Source organism: Chenopodium quinoa, unplaced genomic scaffold (assembly GCF_001683475.1).
Source record: "Chenopodium quinoa cultivar QQ74 unplaced genomic scaffold, ASM168347v1, whole genome shotgun sequence".
NCBI classification, from domain to species: domain Eukaryota; kingdom Viridiplantae; phylum Streptophyta; class Magnoliopsida; order Caryophyllales; family Amaranthaceae; genus Chenopodium; species Chenopodium quinoa.
In genome coordinates, this window is record NW_018745523.1 from 421,116 (window position 1) to 445,414 (window position 24,299).

Genomic DNA, 24,299 nt, shown 5'->3' on the forward strand with positions numbered 1-24,299 from the left:
TTTTCAAATGACGATGAAGATTCCCAGTTCCATTCTTACTATCACCATTAAAACGTAAACCACACTTTTTACATTTGCAAATCAGATTACCATTTTCATCAGGCTCATCTAAAAACTCAAAATGCACCCAAACACCAGAAGAAAGACGACGTGGACGTTTCTTACCAGTAAGAATCACACGAGGTTTATCAGAAGAAGTGTTCTGGTTTTTACCCTTTCCTTTGTCTTTTATTGTAGAGTCAATCTCCTCCTCTTCCCCGGAAGAAAGCTGGTGAACATGGGTGTCCATTATTTCTGCCAAAAATTATAACAAAATAAAACATTTAAAACAAGAGACAAAACCTGATCTAGTAGTAATTAGTAAAAGATATAATTAGAAACACCTAAAGAAAAAGATACAACCTGACATGAAAGATATGGAGATTGAAATTAAAAAGGAAGTTAAATGCAAGAATATCTAATATCCATACTCCATGCTCAGATTGCTCACAAGATCAGAAGTCTTATTGATTAATATCGTACCTTCTTAAGAACTAAGAATGTGATCGACTCAAATGTCGTGAGTTGCAATCAAGGTACTAACTTTCTGTGTGAATATCTTATTATATGAAGTAGATTAAAATAAAAATTAAATTAACACTATATTAAGTATAAGTGTATAACTCTACAAGACCACTAAGGCACTAATATGAGTAAAAGCTAAAGACCACTATCAAAAAGAGCATTAAAAGTTTAATACATTAAATTACACATCTAATCAGCCTTACACACAAGTAAGTAATAATTACATGTAACCACTTGATCAGTATATCTACATATACACTACAACTGATATGAACATCAGCATCTTCATATACAAAAAGACTCAAACATACAGATTAATAGATTATTACATGTACAAAAGCACTCAAATTATATGAACAATATAAATTAAACCTAAAAATCAGAAATTATATGAACAAGAACAACAGTATAAATTAAAAATTACATGAACAATAATATAAATCAGAATTATATGAACAACAAAATAAATCAGAACTAAAAATCAAAAAAAAATTCACATGCAAAATACCCTTTCCCGTCAAACAACAAATCAGCAACAGATGGTCTTACAGAGTTACAAATCTACCCTTTCCCGTAAAAAAAAAAAAACAAATCAACAGTGGAAATTAAAAAAACGAATATTCGAAAATTCGAAAGCAAAAATTCGAAAGCAAAAATTCGAAAATTCTTACAGAGACCGAAAATTCGAAAGCAAAAATCAAAAATCAAAAACTGTATTTAAAAAAACGAAAAAACTGTATTTAAAAAAAACAAAAAAAAGAAACGAAACCAGGACAGCAAGAACAGAAAATTACCTTGAGTTTTGAGTTTTGACGACTTGAAGGAGAGGAAGCTTTGAAGATGGAGAACTGGAGATCGAAAGCAAAAATCGAAAAAAACGAAAGAAGAACTTCAGAAAATAAACGAAAACAAAACAAAAAAACAAAACGAAACGAAACGAAAACAAATTAACAAGAAATTACCTTTGAGACAGAAGAAGACAGAATTCAGAGAGAATTCAGAGAAGAAGATTAGAAGACAGAAGAAGAGGAGTGAACTCAGTGAAGAAGACAGAAGAAGGGGATTAGAGGAGTGACGAGAGAAAGAATTGAGGTTTGAGGAGAGAGAAAATGAAAAAAGATGAAATGATGAAAACGGCTAATCAGCTGATGAAAATTTTAGGGTTTTAGTGTTTTATAGTTCCTTTTGGGCTTGGGCAATGGGCAGTTGGGGTTGGTTAGTTGGTTGGGCCATAATAATGCCATATATATATATTTTTTTTAAAAAGATTTTTTCGGGTTATAAGGTCTGGTTCGGGTTGATCCGACATGATTTTAACCCGAAAATAATTTCGGGTTACGTGGGTCATTTTCGGGTTGAAATTTTCAACCTTAACCTAACCCATTTAATTTCGGGTCGGGTTCGTGTCAACCCATTTAAGTTTTCGTGTCGAAATTCTCAACCCTAACCCGCTGTTTTCGGGTCGGGTTCGGGTCGGGTTTTCGGGTCGGGTCAGTTTTTGTCACCCCTAATACATATTATATTACTCTCCTAAAACTCCGCGCATCACCAAGTGATGCATTTAAAAAAAAGTGGAGGGAGTATTTTTAACTTTGATTATAATTTTTTACTTAGAAAACATATATTGTCATAAAATATCTTATGTTGTTAGATTATGTATTAATATAAATTTCATAATATAAATTTTATTATAATTTTCAGTAATATTTAATTATATAAAAATAAAGTCAAATAAATACATTACTATGTGTATAAAGGTCGAATGTATTAGTTATTGTTAAATAGTTTGAGTACTATATGTATAAAAACTAATGCCTTTGGGAGCTCGTGGATCTATTAAATTATATATGATGCCGATGCGTGTGTTTTGCTTGTGTAATGCTTTTAGGATCTATTAAATATATATGATGCGTGTGTTTTGCTTGTGTAATGCTTTTAGGTGCTTGTGAATTTTTTTTAGGAGCTTGTGAATCTATTAAATAAATATATAATGCCAATAAGAGTAATACACTGCACTAATTATTTGACGTGTGTGCCATTTTCATTGAATTGAAGGAAACGGAAATGTTTATTTGTGTGTTATCTCAAACTGTTAGGCTAATATATAATACTCGTATATCTTTACGTGTGTTTCAAAAAGTGTGTCATTTTTATACGAATCATTCCTTGCCTTATCAAGAATTCAAGACTTGAACTTAAAACCAACAAGATCAAGAATTTAATAAGAAACTTTACCATTTTTATTATTTACTATATTAGTTATGCTTATTTAATTTTTTTTAAATATGCTTTTTTCGTGATTAGTTGACACACTTTAATATGTCGATGCATAACTTCAAATAAGATCTTGTTATTTCTTATATACGAGTATATACAATATAAGATCTTATTTGAAGTTATGTTTCGACAATCTGTGAGTTAGCACTAATTCGACTTGAAATTCACTGACGCTTAGTCGTTCGGGTGAAAATACTCATACGATTTTCTAGATATTTATGGAGATTATGAAGCCTTAGATTTTCAATCCTTGCCAAATAAACAAATAAAGGAATCAAACACAATAGAAAAAACACCATCTCAAAGATGGGACCTAATTGTTGAAAGTAGATAAAAAGTTTTTGGGCTTTACCACTAGTAATAACAACAATGGAAACTCCTACAAAAATTCACAACTAAGACCAAGAAAAAAAGAGATGAAATTGAAAGGAGAGGAAAGGGAAGAGAGTGAAGGAAACCTTCACAAATACAGAAAAAATCTAACAATGGAAGCTAGGATAATCTTCCCAATGGAGAAACCAAAGAGAAAAACGAAAAACCCTTCCAAGGGATAGAGAAAATTGAACAATATATAATATGATTTTTTCCTTATTATATTATGATGTTTTTTAAAGTATGATTTTAAAATGATTACTTACATGTATAATAACATTTTGAAAATTCTTTTTGAAAGCAAAAAATTATATCGGTAAATATTTAATAGGAAAAATTAGAAAATAACACTACAAATTTCTCAAAAATTGGATTATAATACCACAAAATCTCAAACTTTTATTATAATACCACAAAAAAAAAAAAAAAAAATTAATATTTGGATTTCAACAACATCTAACGGCTGTTTTGGATGGAATCCGTTAGCGGGACCCACCGAGTACACGTGTCACGCATTGATTGGTTTTTTTTTTAAAAAAAAAAGAAAAATAAAAAAAAATTCTAAACCCTAACCCAGCACCAGCCCCACCACGACCCAACTGTCGACAACCTAACTCTAGCTGAAAACCACCACTGCCCCCATCTTGACCGGCGAAACCGAGCGACCACCACCCTTACACCAACGGCTTTACCCATTCACCCCTTCCCCCTCCTCAAAAATAGCCCAACTTCTTCAAACCACCGCGTAAAACCACCGCGAAAAACCACCTCCTTTTGCCCTACCCTTGAAACAGCCAAATTGACCATCGAAATTTACCATTCTGGATTTCCATGGTCGATTCTGGCCATTTTGAGGGTGAAAAGGTAAAGGAGAGGTGGTTTTTGGCCATCAGAATTCCAACCGTTAGGGTTTACGGTGGCCGGTTTTCAGTGGCTAGGTGTTTCAAGGTTCAGTTAGGTGGGGTTTTCAGTGGTTGTGGGTGCCAACGGTGGGGATGGGATGGGATGGGTTGCCGGTGACATTGGCAAGGTTGCCGGTGGTGGGGCTGGGTAAGGGTTTAGGTTGTTTTTTTTTTTTTAGGTTGTCAGTGGTGGGGGAGCCGTGGTGGGTGAGAGTGATGGCCGGTGATTGTTTCGGCAGCAGTGGGGGGTCTCCGGCGGTGGAGTCACGGCCGCCGGTGGTAGGCTAGTGGTTGGGTTAGGATTTAGGGGCTTTTCTATTTCTTTTTATTTTTTTTTAAATTCAATGTCTTATTGACACGTGTCCATCGTGGGTTCCTTTAACGGATTCCATCCAAAAATCTGTTAGATGGTGGTGAAATCCAATTTTTTGGTTTTTTTGTGGTGTTGTAATAAAAGTTTGAAATTTTGTGGTGTTATAATCCAATTTGACAAATTTGTGGTGTTAAAAGAATATGACATATCAAGGTGGGATTGCATTGTAATAAACAAAAAGTGGGACTGTTATTGTCAGACCACGCAAAGGTGGGATTATTTATTTCTATTTTTTCTTTTTTTATTTATTTAATATTCAACTTTCTTTTTATTAAGTATCCAGATTACATACCATATCATTTCCTTTAAACTTTAAAATTATATTTTGAGATTTTTTTTTTATTAAACACAATCTGTCCATGATTCGATTTATCAAACAGTATTGTTATAATTTCATTTCATCTTTTAAAAAAATGATGAAGAAAAAAATTGCGGCAAAAAATCACACCAAACATATCATTTAGTACAAATAGTATGTTATAGATTAGTGATTGATAATTATTTAATCATAGAAATAATAAAAGTATGAGATGTTAATATAATATTTGCATTTCTTAATTGTCGCTTCTAATACATAAAACAAAAGTAGGTGAAAAATCTTAAACCATATTTTTTCTTATCGTAAAACATGTTATAAATTATGTTAAGAATATAGTTTTTGGTTTATAATTGTCAATATTTTTGCTGAAAGATACGTGAATGTTTTTTTTTTTTTTTTTTTTTTTTTTTTTTTTTTTTTTTTATCTTAAATATACAAGTTATGAGACACACGCACATTGTGTGTGCAATATGGCAATAAACCTATATGGCTTGATTCTTTTTTTTTTTCTTCTGATATATTATTTATCTTAGGCCCTGTTCTTTTGAGCTTCTGGGCAGAGTAGGGTAGATCAGAGCAGAGTAGATTTCAGCAGAGCAGAGCTAATTTCATTATTATTATTATTATTATTATTATTATTATTATTATTATTATTATTATCGCATTATTCTATTATTATTATTTTTTTTTTAATATTATTATTATTATTATCATTATTATTAATATTATTAATATTATTATTAGTATTACTATTATTATTATCGCATTATTATCATTAATTATTTATTATTATTATTATTATTATTATTATTATTATTATTATTATTATTATTATTATTATTTTATTATTATTATTATATACTATTATTATTATTATTTGATTTTTTTAAAGATTTTTTTACTCTTTTGATAACATTAGAAAATGTTGTAAATAATATAAAATATTAATTATTATTATTATTATTAAATATTAATTATTATCTATAAATATTAGTTATTATTATTAAATATTAGTAATGAGTATTATTATTTTTATTAAATATTAATTATTATTATTTATTATTATTTTTAAGCAGAGTAAAGCAGAGCAGATTTCAGCAGAGTAGAGCAGAGCAGGGCAGGGCAGGGCAGAGCAGAGTAGCTCAAAAGAACATGGCTTTATTCTAATTAAAAAAAAGGATGATAGTTTTTTTTTTCCTTAAAGATAATAGTTATATTTTTTTTAAAAGGATGGTAGTTTTTTTTTTAAAAAATATATATAAATAAATAAATAAAAGTTGAGATTTGGGCAAGTAAAATTTGTCACCCAAAACCCCCTTTCACTTTATATATTACTATAGATTAATTGCTATGTGTTAGTAATTTATGGAGTATGTAATAAAAAAAATAATACTCCGTATTAATTTTGTATAAGATTTGTTTCCTTAATTAATAGACTAAAAAAAACGCCAAAAGATAACATATGTCGTTGTCGGTGTGTGTTTTAAGCTCTATTCACTTCATCTTATTTTTGATGAACTTAAATTGTTTTTATTGAATTAAAATTACTGTTGAAATGAAATTATTTAAATTAATGCTTTATTATAATTCTTCTTTAAAGATACCAATTTGTTACGGAACTGAAATCTTTATTACTGAATTGAGCTTATTTTACTTAACTGAAACTATATATACTAAACATTATTTTTATAAGGTAAATTAAACACGGCTATAGTATATACCGACTTACCGAATAGTTATTTACAATAGATGGCAAGATGACAAGATATTACTAGATTTCTAGAATTACTTTAATGAGGAGTAGGTTAGGGATGGCGAGAATTTTTCGTTGTGCTAGTGACATGTTGCGATTGAATTTTCTTTTTTTTTTTTTTAATTTTTTTTTGTTTTTTGAGGAAGGCGGTTGAACTTCTAGTGTCTTGTGTCTTAGGTTTTTTTATTTTTTTAATGCAAAGTCTTGTGTCTTACCAGTAGTTAATACGAGTACATAAATAAATGTACTCTCTATATAATGTTCTCTAAGTCTTGTGTCTTAGTTAATACGAGTGCATAAGTAAATGTATACTCTATATAATGTTCTCTATGGTCATATTTTGACTTTGGTGGTCAACATTTAAAAATTTTGATCATAAAAATATAATTTTTATTTTTTAAAATATACTTGTAATACTTCCTTCATTTTTTAAAATATTGTATCATAGGGGTTTGACATGATTTTTTTTATAGTAGAAAAAAGGAAAATAAATAAAAGTAAAAATACAAAATTGTTCATGTGTTTGCAATATAATCGAAAGAATCAAGTGTTAAATGTAAAGATATATTGAATAAGGTTAGGTCCCGTGTTATGCACGGTAATTTTCACTATTTATTGTTAATTTAACACTATATTTAATCATAATAATTATCTAATTGCAAAAATAAGATGAAAAATTTGTAATTACAAAAATAAAAATAAAATTATGTAAGGGAATATATTACATGCACGACTAATAAAAACAATTATGGATTATGTCACAAAGTTATATGTAAGAAAATATTATAGTATTAAATAAAAGAATACGAGTAATATTTTTGTTGAATGTGTATAAATAGAACCAAATAAAAAAGGAATATTATTGCATATTATTAAATATTCTGTAAGAAGCTTTGGAAAAAACAAAAAAAAAAATTAAATAAAAAAATTGGCGAATTTTTTTTTAAAAGAAGATGACATATGTCATTCTTGGTTTTACCTTTATTATAATCATCATCAATCAATAATAACATAATAGTAAAACAGACATCAGGAATGACACGAGTCACTTCCTGGTGCTGTATTTTCCCTCCAAAACTGTTTTCTCCTTTTTTTTATTGTAAATATACTTTATGTAAATTCATCAAATCATTTGATTGTGATTCACTTTTCTAATAAAAATATATATTTGTGATTCACATATTTTCCATATCTTTTATTATATATTATTATTATTATTATTATTATTATTATTATTATTATTATTATTATTATTATTATTATTATTATTATTATTCTATATCTATACTGTTCAATCTATAACGTAATATTAAAACAGACATTAGGAAGATATCGACTCTAGAAATAACACGTGTCACAATTTGGTACCGTTTTTTCCTCTAAATTTTTTTCCACGGTGACATCAACTACTTATTGTAAAAATATAAAAATATTCACCAAATCATTCACTTACTTAAACAAAATATATATATATATATATATATATATATATATATATATATATATATATATATATATATATATATATATATATATTTGTGATTCACATATTTTCCATAAAATACTATTCTACCGTCTATTACTTTGTATATATATGGAGTATATATTATTTCCTAATCCTTATGCAGTATTTTATTCCTTCAAATCTTCAATATAATAAATACGCAGTAATTTTGTAACAAAAATAAAAAAAATAAAAAATTTTATGCGTTTTAGAAATAATTGATTCATACTTGATTATTACTATTACTATTACTATTACTATTACTATTATTCCCTAAGCCTTCTTTTGTTATTCATATATTCGATCTCTATATAGAAATTTCAAAATTTTTTAATTTTTTATTAGGAAACGGCTTCCTAATAGCATAATTTTTTTTTTACAACATCAATCTTATTTGATTTTTTTTTTAATTTTTAGTTATTTATGCATATTGAAAGCACGACAAATTAAATATGTTTGCCACTATCCTAAATTGTATCAAATACACTGTAGTAATTATTTATGTTACAATCCATAGTGTTTAATATACAATTTTAAAATATTTAATTATTTAGTTAATAAAAAGAAAAACGATATCAATTTATCATTAAAATTTTAAACTTATTTGTCTAATTACTCTGTCGTCATTATATTTCATGTTTCATTTCATTATACAAAAAAAAAAAATATATGGTTATATATTTTGTCCACATGCATTATACAAAATATTTTGCTTTTTATTTTTTAAAATTTTTGTGTTGAATTATAAACAATAGTGAAATTAATTATCGTGCATGGCACGGGACCTAATCTAATTAATAATAATATATAGTTATAGTTATAGATTTATGTGTTAAAGTCAATTTAATTCAATATATATATATATATATATATATAATATATATATATATATATATATATATATATATATACATATATATATATATAACATGAAGATTTTTTTTTATATTTCGTACTATAAATTAAATCCATTTGATTGTAATATATCAGGAAAAAAAATCATTTTGTGCAAATAAATTAATATTAATAATAAGAATCTTTAATTTCTATTATACTCGTAATATATAAATTTAATATGTATAATTTATTGTCTAAATAAGTTGTTAATAAAAAAAGATATGTATAAAAAATAAAGTAAAAATATATTTAATTTTGAAAAATGGTTTTTGGAGGGAAAAAGCAACACTAGGAAGTGACGTGTGTCATTCCCGATGTCCGTTTTAGTATTATGTTATTGATTGATTGATTTGCATTATATTGTGGACATGGATATTTGTTTTCCTAAAATAGATATAGTGTAATGTTTGTGAAATTTCCTAAAAACAAGGGGTGCAATATTTTAAAACAGAGGAAGTATAAATATTACATCAAAACCATATCATGTGGGATGTTGTTGGTTTTGTCTTGAAATGAAATTTTCAATTTGTATGTGTAGTTAATTCATACAAGTATTTATTAGAGACCGTAAAATTCAAAGTGTATCTATAGAAAAGAACAAAGGAAAATTAATTGCTCCCTTCGTTTAACAACAACCTTTTCATTTGGAATCTTGACGGTGTTCATAAGATAAGAGAATCGTATATATTACTCTAAATAAATATAATGTTAGTTTTTATTTGATTCGTCTCAATGAGTAATTTATTAGTGTCCAATTATTATATATTTTACTAATATTGTATTTAAAGATATTTATGGTTAAAGTAATGCATTCACAGACGTGTAAGGTCAAAGTGGGAAGATTATTTTAAAATGAATCTAACAAAATCCAACGTGGTTATATTTTTCTTAATATATATATACTACGTAAATAAAAAAAGACGATCAAAAGAGTATGAATAATGTAAAATTTTCTTTCTCAAAAAAAATAATGTAAAATTTTCAAGTATTACAAATATAGATGAACTGAAAATTCTGATGTAGTCTTATGACTTTTGACTACCACATTTTTTAAAAATGGACGACTGGGAATCTTGGATTATTTGTTTTTTTTATTTTTATTTTTAATAAGTAATTTTAATTAAAAAAACTATTTTTTTAATTATTTTATATATATTTTTTATTTCCAGAATTTCGAAAATATTAAAAAATAATTCTGGAAGATAAAAATATATTTAAAATACTTAAAAAAAAATATTTTCTTTAATTAGAATTACTAATTTAAAATAAATCAAAAAACAAATAATCTCGACCGTCCATTTTAAAAATTGTGGTAGTCAAAAGTCATAAGACTACAGTGAAATCAAACAAATTGAAATATCAAATTCATATTAATCTCAAGTTACTTTCCTATTCCATGTCATCCCCACATGTCCACAACATCAATGGAAGAATATCTAAAGAAAAATTGAAGTTCTTGTATTAGAGATTCATTACAAGTGGTGGGAATAATAACATATTCCAAAAGATTCAAGCTATCCGCGCGCCTATCCGTTGAGGTTTATTCTTGCCAGATGATCAGCAACTGCAATGGGTAAGATGTTCTTTGTAAACTAACTGTTGTGACATATCATCATAGATCCCTGTTTAGGTAATCATGGTCGAAGACTCGAGTCGAGGCCATGCACTTCAATAATGTGAGACATCTTACATGAGGGTTCGTTCTTTTAGCATCATGCCCTTCGTCGATATCCTCAATGAAGCTTTCATAATCAAGAACTTGGTAATTGGACAACTCAAAATGAAATACAAACTTACAAAGCCTTTATTTTGCTTTTCTTATTGAAAACTTAAAGCATGAAATTTGATTGCCCAGGAAATCAAAAGCCGAGCAAGACATAACCAGCCAAGACTGGTATATATATTCATAGCTCGTACTACAATTTTATTCATCTGAAACCAATTACCAATACCATATAATTTGATGTACAAAAAATTGGAATATGTTCTTAACAAAAACCCTTTTATAAAATGCATGAATTGAATATTTTCAGCCATTATATTTAGTTATATACATAAGAGGTTTCTTTTAGGACAGCAGTACAGCACATGATTTTCTTTCCATGAAGATATACTTCGTATTTAACTTCCAGTTCCTGCAGTGTCTTGGGTGCCTGACATATCTATCAATTGTTTCCTGGATAGATTGATAATTGAATCCGCAATCACCCTAGCACTGGATTTCATATAACCACCTGAAACAAAGATGTGAACTAAATAAAGATCATAGTTGTAAGCTATGTCCCTTGGTAGAAACCTACATTGGGTTCAGGTCCTCCAGGGGGGGAGATGTTGCCCTCTTGAGCCAGGCCAACTGACTTGATGTAACTAAATTCCCGACCACAGGTGGTGTTGACAGTTGCGTATGTGTGCATGTGCAGGTGCAAGTGCAAGTGGCAAAGGGGATAACTTGTAACGGATTAAGTGATAGGGTCAATCACACCATCCACACACACAATTTCAGTTACATAGCGAGGCAAAAGAAATAAACTTTTTGAAGAACAGATTTTGGTTCATGTTCATGACATGAAATTTCAGTTATTCCTTCATACAGTAATATAATACATATCCTGGACCTAGGATTACCAAGGATATATGCAGGTCTAAACAAATTGAAAAAACTTTGGAGTTGATGGTTCGATCAGGTAAAGACAGAATAGAACCTGATGTAAGCATTAGTATAGGAGTGCCTTTCTCACGAGCAAAAGCAAACACCTTCTCATCTCTCTTGATTATACCTTCGGGACTGATCTGGAAACAAGAGATGGATTCCACAAGACTTAATAATTAACAACCTCAAACAAACCCAATAAATGTTCTGCAAAATATAATTTAAACACATTGAACTTGCCCCAATATAAGATGTTTACAACAAAATAAGTATATTGCAGAATTGATTGGAACAACAGTACACAAATCAACTGACATGCCAGGAATGCCAGGAATACTAGACATACACCCAGAAGAACCAAGCTGCAAATCCGATCCTTCACTGCGACTAATGCACAAACTACAAAATACTAGGTAGCTTGAGTAATTTGACAGAGTTACTGATAGATAATACATCAACCCTCTCAACTGACAGAAAATAAGAAACCCATACATTAATCTGTGTATAATTATCTAGCACCTAGAGTTGTTTGATTAGAGAGTTAAAATTAGAAAGGGGTATCTGTGGTAAGGAACAGTATTTAAAGTCCATCCTTAATACAAATATTAAGAAGCTAGGTTGGATAATTGTGGAAAGAGATGTTGACTCTAATTTTTGACATATGAACCTTGCACCGATGACTCAAATTCCTTTTGTGTATTGCATGTTCCACCCCAGCACACCATGATTCATCAGGTTAGCGTATTAAGTCCAAGTAAATAATGTTGATTGTATCTGTATACGTGGTTAGCATTTTTCTAGATTCTAACAGAAGATGTAGGGTTTAGCAAAATCCACTCTAAACAATCTAACAATATATCATCTCCAGTCGTCCAACATTTGCAGATAGAGACTTTTAGACAAGTTATTGTATAGAATGACCAACAACAACAAATGATCAGGTACAGAAAAAAGGTTCTCACCTTTAGACCTCCCAGTGGATCTCTATCCAGAATGTCGGTTCCAGCATTGTATACCACCAACTCAGGATCGAATTTTTGTTTAGCAACCTGTCACAGATTAATGTGCAAAACTTTAGGGATCAAGTTAGTACTCCACTACTCTAGCACATCCTTATGAGGATCACTAAATTAGATAGAATGGTAACAAACTTGAAATTTGCAAAATTTAATACATTAACATGTGGATTATCCTGCAAACATGTGCAACCCCTCAAATGAATCAGCTTAAACAGGCAGAAAAAAAAAAAGGAAAAAAAAGACATAGGTGTAGGCAGTAGATATTGGCATGGATGAGACGTTACATACCTCAAGTGCCTCATCCAATTTCTTCAGGTAAACATCTGTTGTGGTCCCACTCTGTAAAACAAACAAAAACAATCGAAGCTTTGTAACCGCAAGGATAGCTTATAACAAGAAGCTTTCTGCCTATTAAACTGATGGCTTACTGGAATTTCAATATTCTGATTGATGTAGCTCCTGGAAACTAAATCCTGATGCAAAATTCAGCAAAAACTTTCAGAAATAAATCATTTTCAAGTGAACAGAAAATATAGGCTGCTGATTTAATTTTAGCATGAACAAATTTAATCTTCATTTGCATGCCTCGGAGATAATTGCTGAAGCTAGGATTCAGCTGGTAGACACTAATGCACATGTGATCTAACCCATTTGCAAATAAGATGTCTAAAGACATTGGTGAACCACCCAAGAATCTTGATTTCTAATCCCCAGAAAGCACATCAATTTGAAACTACACTTTATTCAAAATACGAGTTTTGTTCATTATCCCAACTGCTCTCTCACCCAATTTCACCCTCTTCTCCCCTGATAAGTCTTATCATTTTGGTTAGAATCCCTGAACTTACTTGAACCGAACTTATATGATCATATTAGAGCTTATCTGCACGTATATTTAATTGTCAGCTGGACTTATTGGACCACATCTGTACTTTTACTGATATGAATTATTAGACCATATCTGAATCTTTAAGCCCTCAACGAAACTTATATCTTTGATAGACAAGATTTTTTTTGCAAAATTGCATATAGTGTCTTCAATCTTGAATCTTCCTCATATGGGAAAAATAAAAGTCATAATCCCTATTATCTTCTCTTGAATTCATTGTATACAGGGCTTGCAAGGGTCTGCCCAATTTTATCACCAATAATGCCTATATATGACAACCAAGGTTAAAACTATAAACAAGGTGGGATGGAAAACTACACAGTTTATTTTATTAAAAGAAAACCTTAAAATCTGGTACCAGCAGTGTAACTTACTAATGGATATACTTCAGAATTGTACATATCAAGTATGTATACTCTTTCTGCACATAAAAGAAAGTACTATGTATAAGAAATTATCTAAAAGTAATAAGTTAATAACATAATCAGGAAGACAAGAATCATACTATCTTTAGAAAAATCTACTTCGTGACCATTTCCTTGATGTGCATCAAGATCAATAATCATAACCCTGAAGAATGTTACAAAAGAGATTAAACTCGAAATAAGAAGTTTGAAGGTGTTATCAGCAAAAGTACTCATTTTTATAACGGCCAGTACCTTGAAATATTTAACTGAACAAAAGCAAAGTGAATGCACATAGAGATGTCAGCATAAGCACAAAATCCACCTCCCTCATCAGCAGAACAATGATGGAAACCTCCACCAACATTAATGGCCCATCCTCGTTCCTTTGCAAGCTTTGCAGCCAGAACAGATCCCCCTACCTACAAGCATGATTATAAAAGGTTCAACTTGATGATGGAGTAAAAAAAGAAAACTAATCGAAGTTATGGTTGTCATGCCTGTTTCCGGAATGGATAAAGAATTTTACGCTGTATGATACAGTTGGGCAACATTGCAACTGGTGGAACCTGTAAATAAAATGATAATGTAAAAGAAAGTTAAATTATACATAACCCCAGCCTTTGAAATAGAAATATACTCATTCAGGGCAGTAAACGCGACACAACCGCTAAACCATAAGTATTCCATTCAGCAATCTGCTTCCACAACAACATAAATGAAAATCATCTGGACATTGCATAACTACCTTGGGTTCTCATAGTAAAATACATGCTGCCTAACTAAAACAATATCCTATTTCCTTAAAAAATAGAAATGACTTTGTAACTCGCTTAGAGGAAAAAAGGATTAAACTATCAGCAAATCATCTACAAAAGAACAAAAACACCCATCCAGCTCTATAAATCGGCTTCTATATCATACCAAGACATTAGTATTAAAATTACCATGATGTACAATTGTATATGAAGATAAACAATCAAAAAAAGCAAAGTTCTTGCCTCTTGGGAAAAAAATAAATTCAATATGGCTCTTTCTCCTAAATATCCTAATTTCCAAAATCCAATTAATGTGACTTATAAATATACCACTAGGATTTTAGCAACAGTTGAGCTGCTTTGAAGACTATCCAGGTACTTCTCTGGATGTACCTGTAAACACATTAAGTCCCCGATTAGAATTTATGCAAGAGGCAATGGACCAACAGCTGCCTGCTGGATCTAGACAATGAACAGGACAATGCAATATTTAGCAATGAAAGAAAAAGAGGAAGTAAAAGTTATAGAGAACAGCAGGGAAACAAGTTCAACCTACCACTAAGAGGTCCTCTTTCGAAGCTTCTTCGGGCTCAATGATACAACTTTTGTCCAGCACACCTTCTGAAGCAAGGAATTGACATATACGACCCCATTTTGAAGAATCAAACGGATGCCTATTTTTAATCAAATGAGAAGTAGTTATACAAATTTTTGTGAATCAGACTTATAAACTTGAATTTTCTTGTTATATAGAGATACATAAAAGTTATATAGCCCACGAATGATCAGCCAACTCATCGGTCAATAACAATCTCAACATGTGTCTTAATGAATAGAAAAACTTCAGAGATTTATGCATCCATCAACTAAAAGTGTTCTGGAGCATATATGAGCATAGAAGAATCCTAACATGATATCGAGGGCGAATCTACAAAAATTAAGCCAGTGCCCCAAGGACAGTTCAGCAAGTGTAATTTATAACTAAATTGATATTTCATGTTTATAACTAAATGGATGTACCTCAACTTGTATAGTATTTGAGACTGAAAGCACCGCAATTTCAAAAGCATACAATAGATTTTAGTTATAAATTTGCAAACTCAAGCAAAATAATCACTAATAACTATAAGTTCACATATGAACAAATAATTAACCCAAAAATTTTAAAAAAAAAATTGAACCAAATATTAGTAAAGCACTTACCATTTTTCCATTCCAAGGAATGAAATATTATAATCAGATGAATAAATCAGCGGAACCTATAAAATAAAAAATAAAAATAAAAAAAAAAAAACAAAAAACAAAAGCCATAAAAATCAAATTCAGAATTAAAATCAAATCTATTCAAAAAAAAAAAAAAAAGAATTATAATCAAATTATTATAAATTCAACTTCAAATTCAAAGTAATTGATCATTAAAACAAGAGGTTTACAAAAATAAATTAAGATACCTTGGAAGGAGGAACATCGAAGTAGAGCTTACTAGAGAGAATTCGACTTCGGCGAAGATGTTCAGGTGAAGAAGAAGCTGCCATTTTTGTACGGAAGAGGGAGAAAATTGAGGAGAGAGAAAGTGAAAGTTGCAGTGTCTGAGCCACTCTGTTATGGTGGACGACTACATGTTACCGCCGGTAAACGAGAATTTATCAGCAACAGATATTTTAGTTGACAGTTGAGTTTACACGTGTTGTACCAAAACTAACTTATTATTTAATGTAGGTTGCCCTTCAGCACAATATTAGAAATTTGTAATTAATGCTGATAGTAATAGACGGCGATAGATGTCAACGAGCCCAGTATTAACTTGTTCAATCTAGGATTATAAATTTATAAGAAATACACAAGCTCGAGGTGAGCTAATCTTAGGAGTTGTTTGGTTGAATTTAAAAAACATAGAAAATTCTATTTCCTAGGAAATGGATATAGTATGTGCTGCTTTATTGACACAAATTTATCGAAATGGAGAAAATGGAAATTCCAAGAGATGTTTCAATTCCTATGAAACATGGAAATTCACTTACCAAACCCCCTTGGTAAGTCATAATTCCCATAATTATTGTGGGGCTCACTTGCATAATTATCACTAATAATTTAATCTCTGTCTTTCTTTCTCCATATATGTTAACTTAAATAAAAAATTATTAAGTTAACTAATACTCCCTCCGTCCACTTTTGTTTGTCACTTTTGTTATATTGGGTGCCCTTAAATGTTTGTCACATTTTATATTTTCATAATTATTAAGATACATAAAAAGACTTTTATACCCTCATCTTTTTGTTCTTATTAAGTCCTCTTCCTATTTTACCCTAACATTTGTCATAAAAATTGTGCCAACTTTTGACTAATTTATTACTTTACACTCTTGAATCTCTCAATTTCTCTTTCCTATGTATTTTAATTACTTTTTTTAATTGAAAATGTTTCTTTTGACATTTGATGATTTGAACTATATCAGTGTTAGAATAACAACAGGTTAAATTTCTGACGTAACATAATACCTTGCACTTCGGATACAACAATATGGTAAATCACACTATTTTCTTTCCAGATTATTTACAAAAGGGGTCTCTTTTGCTATAACACACTATTTTCTTTCCGTAATTTGTTCACAGAGGTTCATATTTGACCTCCAGTTCCTGCAGTGCCTTGGGTGCCTGACATATCTATCAATTGTTTCCGGGAGAGATTGATAATCGAATCTGCAATCACTCTAGCACTTGACTTCATATAACCACCTGAAACAAAAGATGGGATACCAATTAAAATTCATGATTGTGAGCGATGTACCATAATAGATCTAAATTTGGGTTCAGGGGAACAAAGATCCCCTCTTGAGCCAGGCCAACTGACATGTTGTAGTTAAAATCCCAGCCAGAGGTGGTGTGGGGTGGATGTGCGTGTGGGAAAGGGGAAAACTTCTTGTTAGAATTAGATCAAGTATACCACCCATGCATAATCAAGTCACATAGAGAAGCAGAAGAAAATCAGCTTATGGAATCAACTTTGTTAAAGGTCCATGATATGAAATTGCAGTTATTCAGCATAGTTCGATAGCTATATTTGTGAAACACAACAATAGACCTCAAATACCAATGTTTGCATTTTATTGCAGAGAGCACTGCAAAATTTTAAATGAATTGATGGCTCAGGTAATGACAGAATAGAACCTGATGTAAGCATTAATATAGAAATGCCCTTCTCACGAGCGAATGCAAACACCTTCTCATCTCTCTTGATTACACCATCAGGGCTAATCTGGAAACAAGAAACTGAATTCCATGAGTAAGCTTTATCAACTTACAACATCAACTTCAACACTAAGAGCACGGCAAACACTAAATGCATTTGCGCCTAAATGCCCCAACATACGAGATATTTAATAAATCAACAGCCCAGTTCAGCATTTAAACCACCAATAAGTAAACTAAGAAGCCAGAAATAAATACCAAACATAAACCCAGAAAAACCAAGAGTAGCACGTCCACAGTAACTAATGTGCAAACTATCCCGTTGAAAAAGACACTTGGTCTTTAATCCTTTTCAAGCCCCCTTCACCTCATATACTCCATATATTGGATTAATTCTCTCTCATGATCATTGTGTTTTCAAAAAAAGCTGGCTGTTGCTAGTAGGATTTTCTATATTTAAAGTAGTTTATTTTTTTTTCAAGGAAAGATTTTAAGTAGTTATTATGGGGGAATAAACTCCAGTAGAGAATATGGATAAGACATTAAGAATAAAGAAATTTCATTGCTTATATCTTGTGAAGTTGTGAGTAATATGAGACAGTTATTGATTTATCATCCATAAATCATTCTACTGTCAGACAACAAGAAACTTACATTTATTGATATAATTAAGCTAGCATTCAGCTAAGACATCTGTAGCAAAGTCAATTACTTGGCCATCCTTGCTATACATATTTAAAATGCTGGATAAACAAGGAAACATATTATGACTCTCATTTCTGACAAAAAAAACCTTAAAGCAATGGACAATTTTCTTTTCTATTGAGCACAGTCCACCCCAGTATACCCAATTAGACTTGTAACAACAATCGGATATTCGAAGCCTTAATTTCGAAGAAGGGGACGGCCCCCAGTTAGAATCGTAGCGCATTATTATACACGGTATAGTAAATTTGGCTTGTCATTGCTAGCCCTACATGCAAGTGATGTAACCTTATTACCATTTTATGTCAAGGTATGCAATGTTAACTATATTTGCTAACATTCAGGATTAGATGTTCAAACTAAGCTGAATCCACTCAAAACAGTCTAAACCAGAATTCACCTCCAGCCATCCAATTTTAGGGACAAGCGCCAAGAACTGTAACAACAATGAAAGAGATAAAGGAAAAAGTTACATATACCAGGTGCAAAATAAGCAATTTACTAATTAAGTATACAAGTTGAGAACAGGAAAATATTTAAGTTTTTAATCTTACCCTTAAACAGCCCAGTGGATCTCCATCCAGGATGTCGGTTCCAGCATTGTATACCACCAACTCAGGATCAAAACTTCTTCTAGCAACCTGTCATAAATGTACAAAGGGATCAAGTTTGTACTCCACCACATCCTTGTAAAGATCTCTAACAAAGACTGAATGGCAAGAGGCTCTTGAAGTTTCTATATAAACATTTCTGTATATATTACATTGAACTATATAGATTGTTCTGCAAATATGTACAATTAAAAGAAAAAAAGACCAGAAAGGTAGCTCACACAGTAGATACTGGCAAATCTAAAATTTTGCATACCTCGAGTGCGTCATCCACTTTCTTCAAGTACACATCTGTTGTGGTCCCACTCTGTAAAACAAATGAAACAATTACTTATTCTGTTAACACAGAGACAGCTTCAAATGATCAAGCTTTCTGTCTTTTTAACTGATGGCTTACTGCAACTTCAACTTTCTGATCGTTAAACCTCCTGGCATTATAATCCTGCAGCATATATCATAGAAACATCATCACAAACCTAAGGAAATGGAGAATAGAAATGACTCAGGCAAGAAACACAATAAGGTACACTCCAGAATTCCTATATTTTCTCGATTCATTCATGTATTTGATTTTAGCATCAACAAAATAAACTTTCACTTGCATGCTTGAAAGAAAATTGCATAACCAAGGACTTAGCGTGTAGCCACTAAGCATTTGCAATCCAACCTGTTTGCTACAAATATGAAACCATCCAAGACGCTAAAGTCCTCAACAAGCACATCAATATAAATTTCAAATTATAAACACTATGGATATTGTTCATTATCCCAGCTCCTTTCTTCCGTATTCACCTCTCCCCCAGGCAAACCCTTTTCCATTTTGATTATGTTCTTTTATCTAAACACCCCTGAACTAAACTGACCCAAACTTACATGATCTTACCTCACCTGCACTTAATTCTAATTGCCAATTGAACTTATTAGTCCTCTTCCGAGCTTAGTTGACATGGAATTATTTTTTTTAAAAAGTTGAAAGATACAAGGCTGTTGTGTTCCTTGCAATGTCTATTGACTACACTGCGTACATATTGCCCAAGTACAAGTCACTAACTATTTTTGATGTGCCTTGTGTCTTTGTGTGCCAATGGGGCTTTTCAGAGTTGTCACTACAACAATTGTGGTGGGTATCTAGTCTAACTTCCATTGTTTCTTAAGGCACATTGAATACCCATTGAGAAGTGTTCTACAGGCAATGAACTAGTCATTCAGCGCATTTGCTATCTACCACTTTAATAGACAAGAGTTACATCAAACAGTTCACATGCAAAGTCTTGAAGGATCTTCCGCAAAGAAAAAAAGGCCATGGTTCCTTTAGGGCTTATCATTAGTTTATTACTTAATCCAATAAAGAGTCTTACTTTTACCCCCTTCTATAAGCAACAATGCCCAAGTATGATGATCAAAGTTCAAATTTCCAAACAAGGTTGGACAGAACTCAAAAGATTCAACTTCATAATTCTTAAAAGCGAAAAAATCCAAAAGTTCTGGTAGCAGCAGGGTAACTTACGCCAGGATATATTTCAGAATTGTACACATTAAGTATATATACTCTTTCTGCAGAGAAAGAAAATATAAGAATTTGCATTGAATTCTGAGCAATCTGACAATCAAGGAAGACAAGAAATCGTACTATCTTTAGCAAAATCTATTTCATGACCATTCCCTTGATGTGCATCAACATCAATAATCATAACCCTGCCAATTCCAAACCACCGGAAATTATAATTTAAAAATCGTGACAAAATAAATTCATATCAAGATGTTTGAAAATCCTATCACCAATACCTTGATACTTTTAACTGAACAAAAGCAAAGTGAATGCAGATGGAGATGTCAGCATAAGCACAAAAACCACCTCCCTTATCTGCAGAACAATGATGGAAACCTCCACCAACATTAATGGCCCATCCTCGTTCTTTTGCAAGCTTTGCAGCCAGAACAGATCCCCCTACCTACAAGCATGATTATAAATAATTAAACTTGATAATGGAGTATAAAAAAGAAAATTAATTATATCGTGATTATAATGCCTGTTTCCGAAATGGATATAGTGCTTTCCGCTGTACGATACAGTTGGGCAACATTGCAACTGGTGGAACCTGTAAATAAAATTATAGTGAAAAGAAATTTAGGCCATACATAGGTAACATAACTTCAGCTAAGTACATAGAACTAAATCACTTAGGCACTAAAAGGAACTAAACCCCAAAACCAAGGTAGTTCATTCAGCAATCTGCTTCCACAACAAAAAAAATAAATGATCACCATCAGCACTTTGTCTACCTTTCTTGCTTATTCATAGAAACATGCATACAACAATAATATCCTATGCTTAAGAAAAAAGGATAGTTTGAGTAGCTTGAGTAGAGATATAAGGAGTAAGTTTTCAGCAAGTCAGACAAAAGAACAAGAAATCCTTCCAGCAGCTTCTATAGCATACCAGGCAAAGAAAAACATCTTTCCATCAATTACCACAAGGTATGTAGAAACTACGGGCAATGGATTCATCGAAGAAAGGCAAAGGACATTAAAAAGCAATTGATAAAACAAGGGTCTCAGAACTAAGAAACAGCCTAGTCTGTTATTAATATGGATCTTTCTCCTAAAATCCATATAATGTGACACATATATTGATATACCTCCATAATTTTAGCAACAGTCAAACTGTTTTGAAGACTATCCAGGTATTTCTCTGGATGCACCTGCAAACACACGAAGTCCCCTATAAAAAAATTAAGCAAGACGCAATGGACCAACAACTGCTAGATAGAGAAAGATGAGAGGGAAACTCCCATTCTTGATATTGACATTGCAAAATTGAGATGAAAATCAAGAGTCAAGAATGGAAGTTTCATCTCTTGGTAGGTCGATATTCAACCAATATAAGAAGAAATGGAAATCCATTCTTGATATTTATATTGCAGGTGATGAGAGAAAGAGAGAGAGAATAACGAGTGCCAATTACCACTAACAGGTCCTCTTTAGAAGCTTCTTCAGGCTCAATGATACATTTTTTGTCCAGTACACCTTCTGAGGCAAGGAACTGGCATATGCGTCCCCATTTTGAAGAATCAAACGGATGCCTATTGTTTATCAAATGATAAGTAATTACAGAGATGTACATCAGACTTATAAGGCATTGACTTTGACAATTGATCAGACAATCTAGAATCCAGAACAGCTTCAACATTTGTCTTCATGAATAGAAAATATTTCAGAGGGATTCATGCATCCATCATTTTAAAGTGTTCTGGACCTCTGGATAATCTAGCACTAGTATTAATAACTGCAGCTAAGCTTATTTGCATTCATTCATAAACATAGTAAACACTTAACATTTTTTCATAATAAAACTGTAATTTTTTACTATAGTTCTTTGACAATTTTTTCTACTCGAATTCAGTTCACTATGGAGTAACACAGATGTGTAAATTATCATCATTATGACTTTATCACCATTTATTACCGCCTACCAAACCGCCTCTAACTAAATTGTGATAGTTGAGAATTAAGTGTTCGGCAAAATGTAGCTGTAGAGGTAGCTGTTAGTTGTGATAGTAGCTGTTAGCGGTAGGTGTAGCTATTGAACTAGCTATTAGCTGTGAAATTCTAAAAATATAGAAGAAAAATCACAATAGTTACCTAGCTTTTTACAAAAGCTAATAATATGAACTTTTCACAAAAGCTATTCCAACCACTAAACTCTACTCCCACCACTATATTGACAAACACTAATATTTTTTACTAAATAATGGTTTGAATAAGTCAAACCACTAAAAGCTACTCAAAAACTACTGTTGCCGAACACGAAAGCTTTTACCGAACTCGAAATAATAACAAAATCAGCCAGCAATCATTCTATCGATCATTGTTTAAAACCTAAAACACACAACACATTTTAAACTCAAACCAAAACCATCAAATAATAACAATATGTTTATCAATTTATGGTAATTCAAAATATTTTCAAAAGAGAAGCACTTACAATTTTTCAATTCCAAAGAAAGCAATATTATAAGCCGATGAATAAATCACTGGCACCTAAAATCCAAATTAAAAAAAAAAATGTAATCAAAATCAAAATTCACATTCAAAAATATTAACATGAAAATTGTAATTAAAATTCAAAATAATACGTAGCAATTAAAATTACCTTAGAAAGAGGCACATCGAAGTAGAGCTTACTAGAAAGAATTCGAGTTCGGCGAAGACTTTCAGGTGATGAAGAAGTTGCCATTTCTGTACAGAATAGAGAGAAAATGGATGTTGCCACAATATAATGGTGAACGACTTTCTTCAACCGCCGGCAAACGGAGAATTTATCAGCAATCCATTTTTTTTTATTTTTCGGTTTTTATTTAAATTTGACGGTTGAGTTTACACGTGTATATGGGAGGAAATTGATTCTGGCACACCCTTATATGAGAAGAGAATAGAATATTGTGCTTTCACGTAGAGGTGTGCCATAATCAATTTTAGTGTGCCAAAATCAATTTCCGTGTATATTTTCTGAACTTTTAAGCAAGAGATTGGGCCAAGAAAACGAGAGATGCTTTACATAAACTTGGTTTATGTGGGGTAGATGTAAACTTTCAATGAGAAGTTGATATGTCATTGCTAGCAAAAGAAAAGAGGGGGATAATTGATTAATTGGGAGGGAAAATTATTTGAGTTTAGGCGTCTAAATGCAAAGTTGTGGGAGAAAAAGCTAAGGCGTCAAACTACATTTAATGCATACTATTGTGTTACTAAATAATTATATTATGATACTAATAAATAGAATTTGTTATTATAAATAATAATGTCCTCATTAGAGACTCAGAGTCATTATTGGAGAGAGAGGTTTTTTACAAAATCGAATAACATATCATTTGATAATGTTTCTTAAACTACAAATCAAAAAATCATTATAAAAACACCAATGAAATTCTTTTTTGATGCTCTTTTTAAAGATAGACATCCATAGACAAAATATTTCGTTTTGTAATTTTTTTTTTTACATCTTCGTTAGCATTACTAGTATGATCTCATTCCTTAATATTAATATTAGATAATTGATTAATACGTAATATTAAACACTTAAATTAATCTTGTAATACACAAATATTGACTC

At 31.0% G+C, this 24,299-nt stretch overlaps 2 protein-coding genes across 3 annotated transcripts; both read right to left on the bottom strand.

Annotated features, from left to right (window-relative positions):
• Nucleotides 1-10,808: 10,808 nt before the first annotated feature.
• LOC110715664 (histone deacetylase 2-like) lies at nt 10,809-16,433 on the bottom strand. Its single transcript, XM_021894259.1, has 13 exons — nt 16,133-16,433; nt 15,885-15,940; nt 15,238-15,355; nt 15,012-15,074; nt 14,424-14,492; nt 14,179-14,345; nt 14,025-14,089; nt 13,894-13,940; nt 13,059-13,103; nt 12,919-12,969; nt 12,574-12,660; nt 11,664-11,751; nt 10,809-11,195 (listed from the first exon to the last, which is right to left on the bottom strand). The coding sequence occupies exons 1-13, from the start codon at nt 16,214-16,216 to the stop codon at nt 11,083-11,085; spliced, it is 1,053 nt and encodes a 350-aa protein (XP_021749951.1). The 5' UTR covers nt 16,217-16,433; the 3' UTR covers nt 10,809-11,082.
• A 704-nt stretch (nt 16,434-17,137) lies between these two features.
• On the bottom strand, nt 17,138-23,853 carry LOC110715663 (histone deacetylase 2-like). Of its 2 annotated transcripts, XM_021894257.1 has the most exons (14): nt 23,340-23,853; nt 23,172-23,227; nt 22,152-22,269; nt 21,826-21,888; nt 21,217-21,285; nt 20,972-21,138; nt 20,817-20,881; nt 20,694-20,740; nt 19,584-19,628; nt 19,443-19,493; nt 19,130-19,216; nt 18,976-19,011; nt 17,850-17,937; nt 17,138-17,417 (listed from the first exon to the last, which is right to left on the bottom strand). In XM_021894257.1, the coding sequence occupies exons 1-14, from the start codon at nt 23,421-23,423 to the stop codon at nt 17,299-17,301; spliced, it is 1,095 nt and encodes a 364-aa protein (XP_021749949.1). In that variant the 5' UTR covers nt 23,424-23,853; the 3' UTR covers nt 17,138-17,298. The 2 variants fall into 2 exon arrangements, with proteins under 2 accessions (XP_021749949.1, XP_021749950.1); XM_021894258.1 differs by lacking the exon at nt 18,976-19,011.
• Nucleotides 23,854-24,299: the final 446 nt, after the last annotated feature.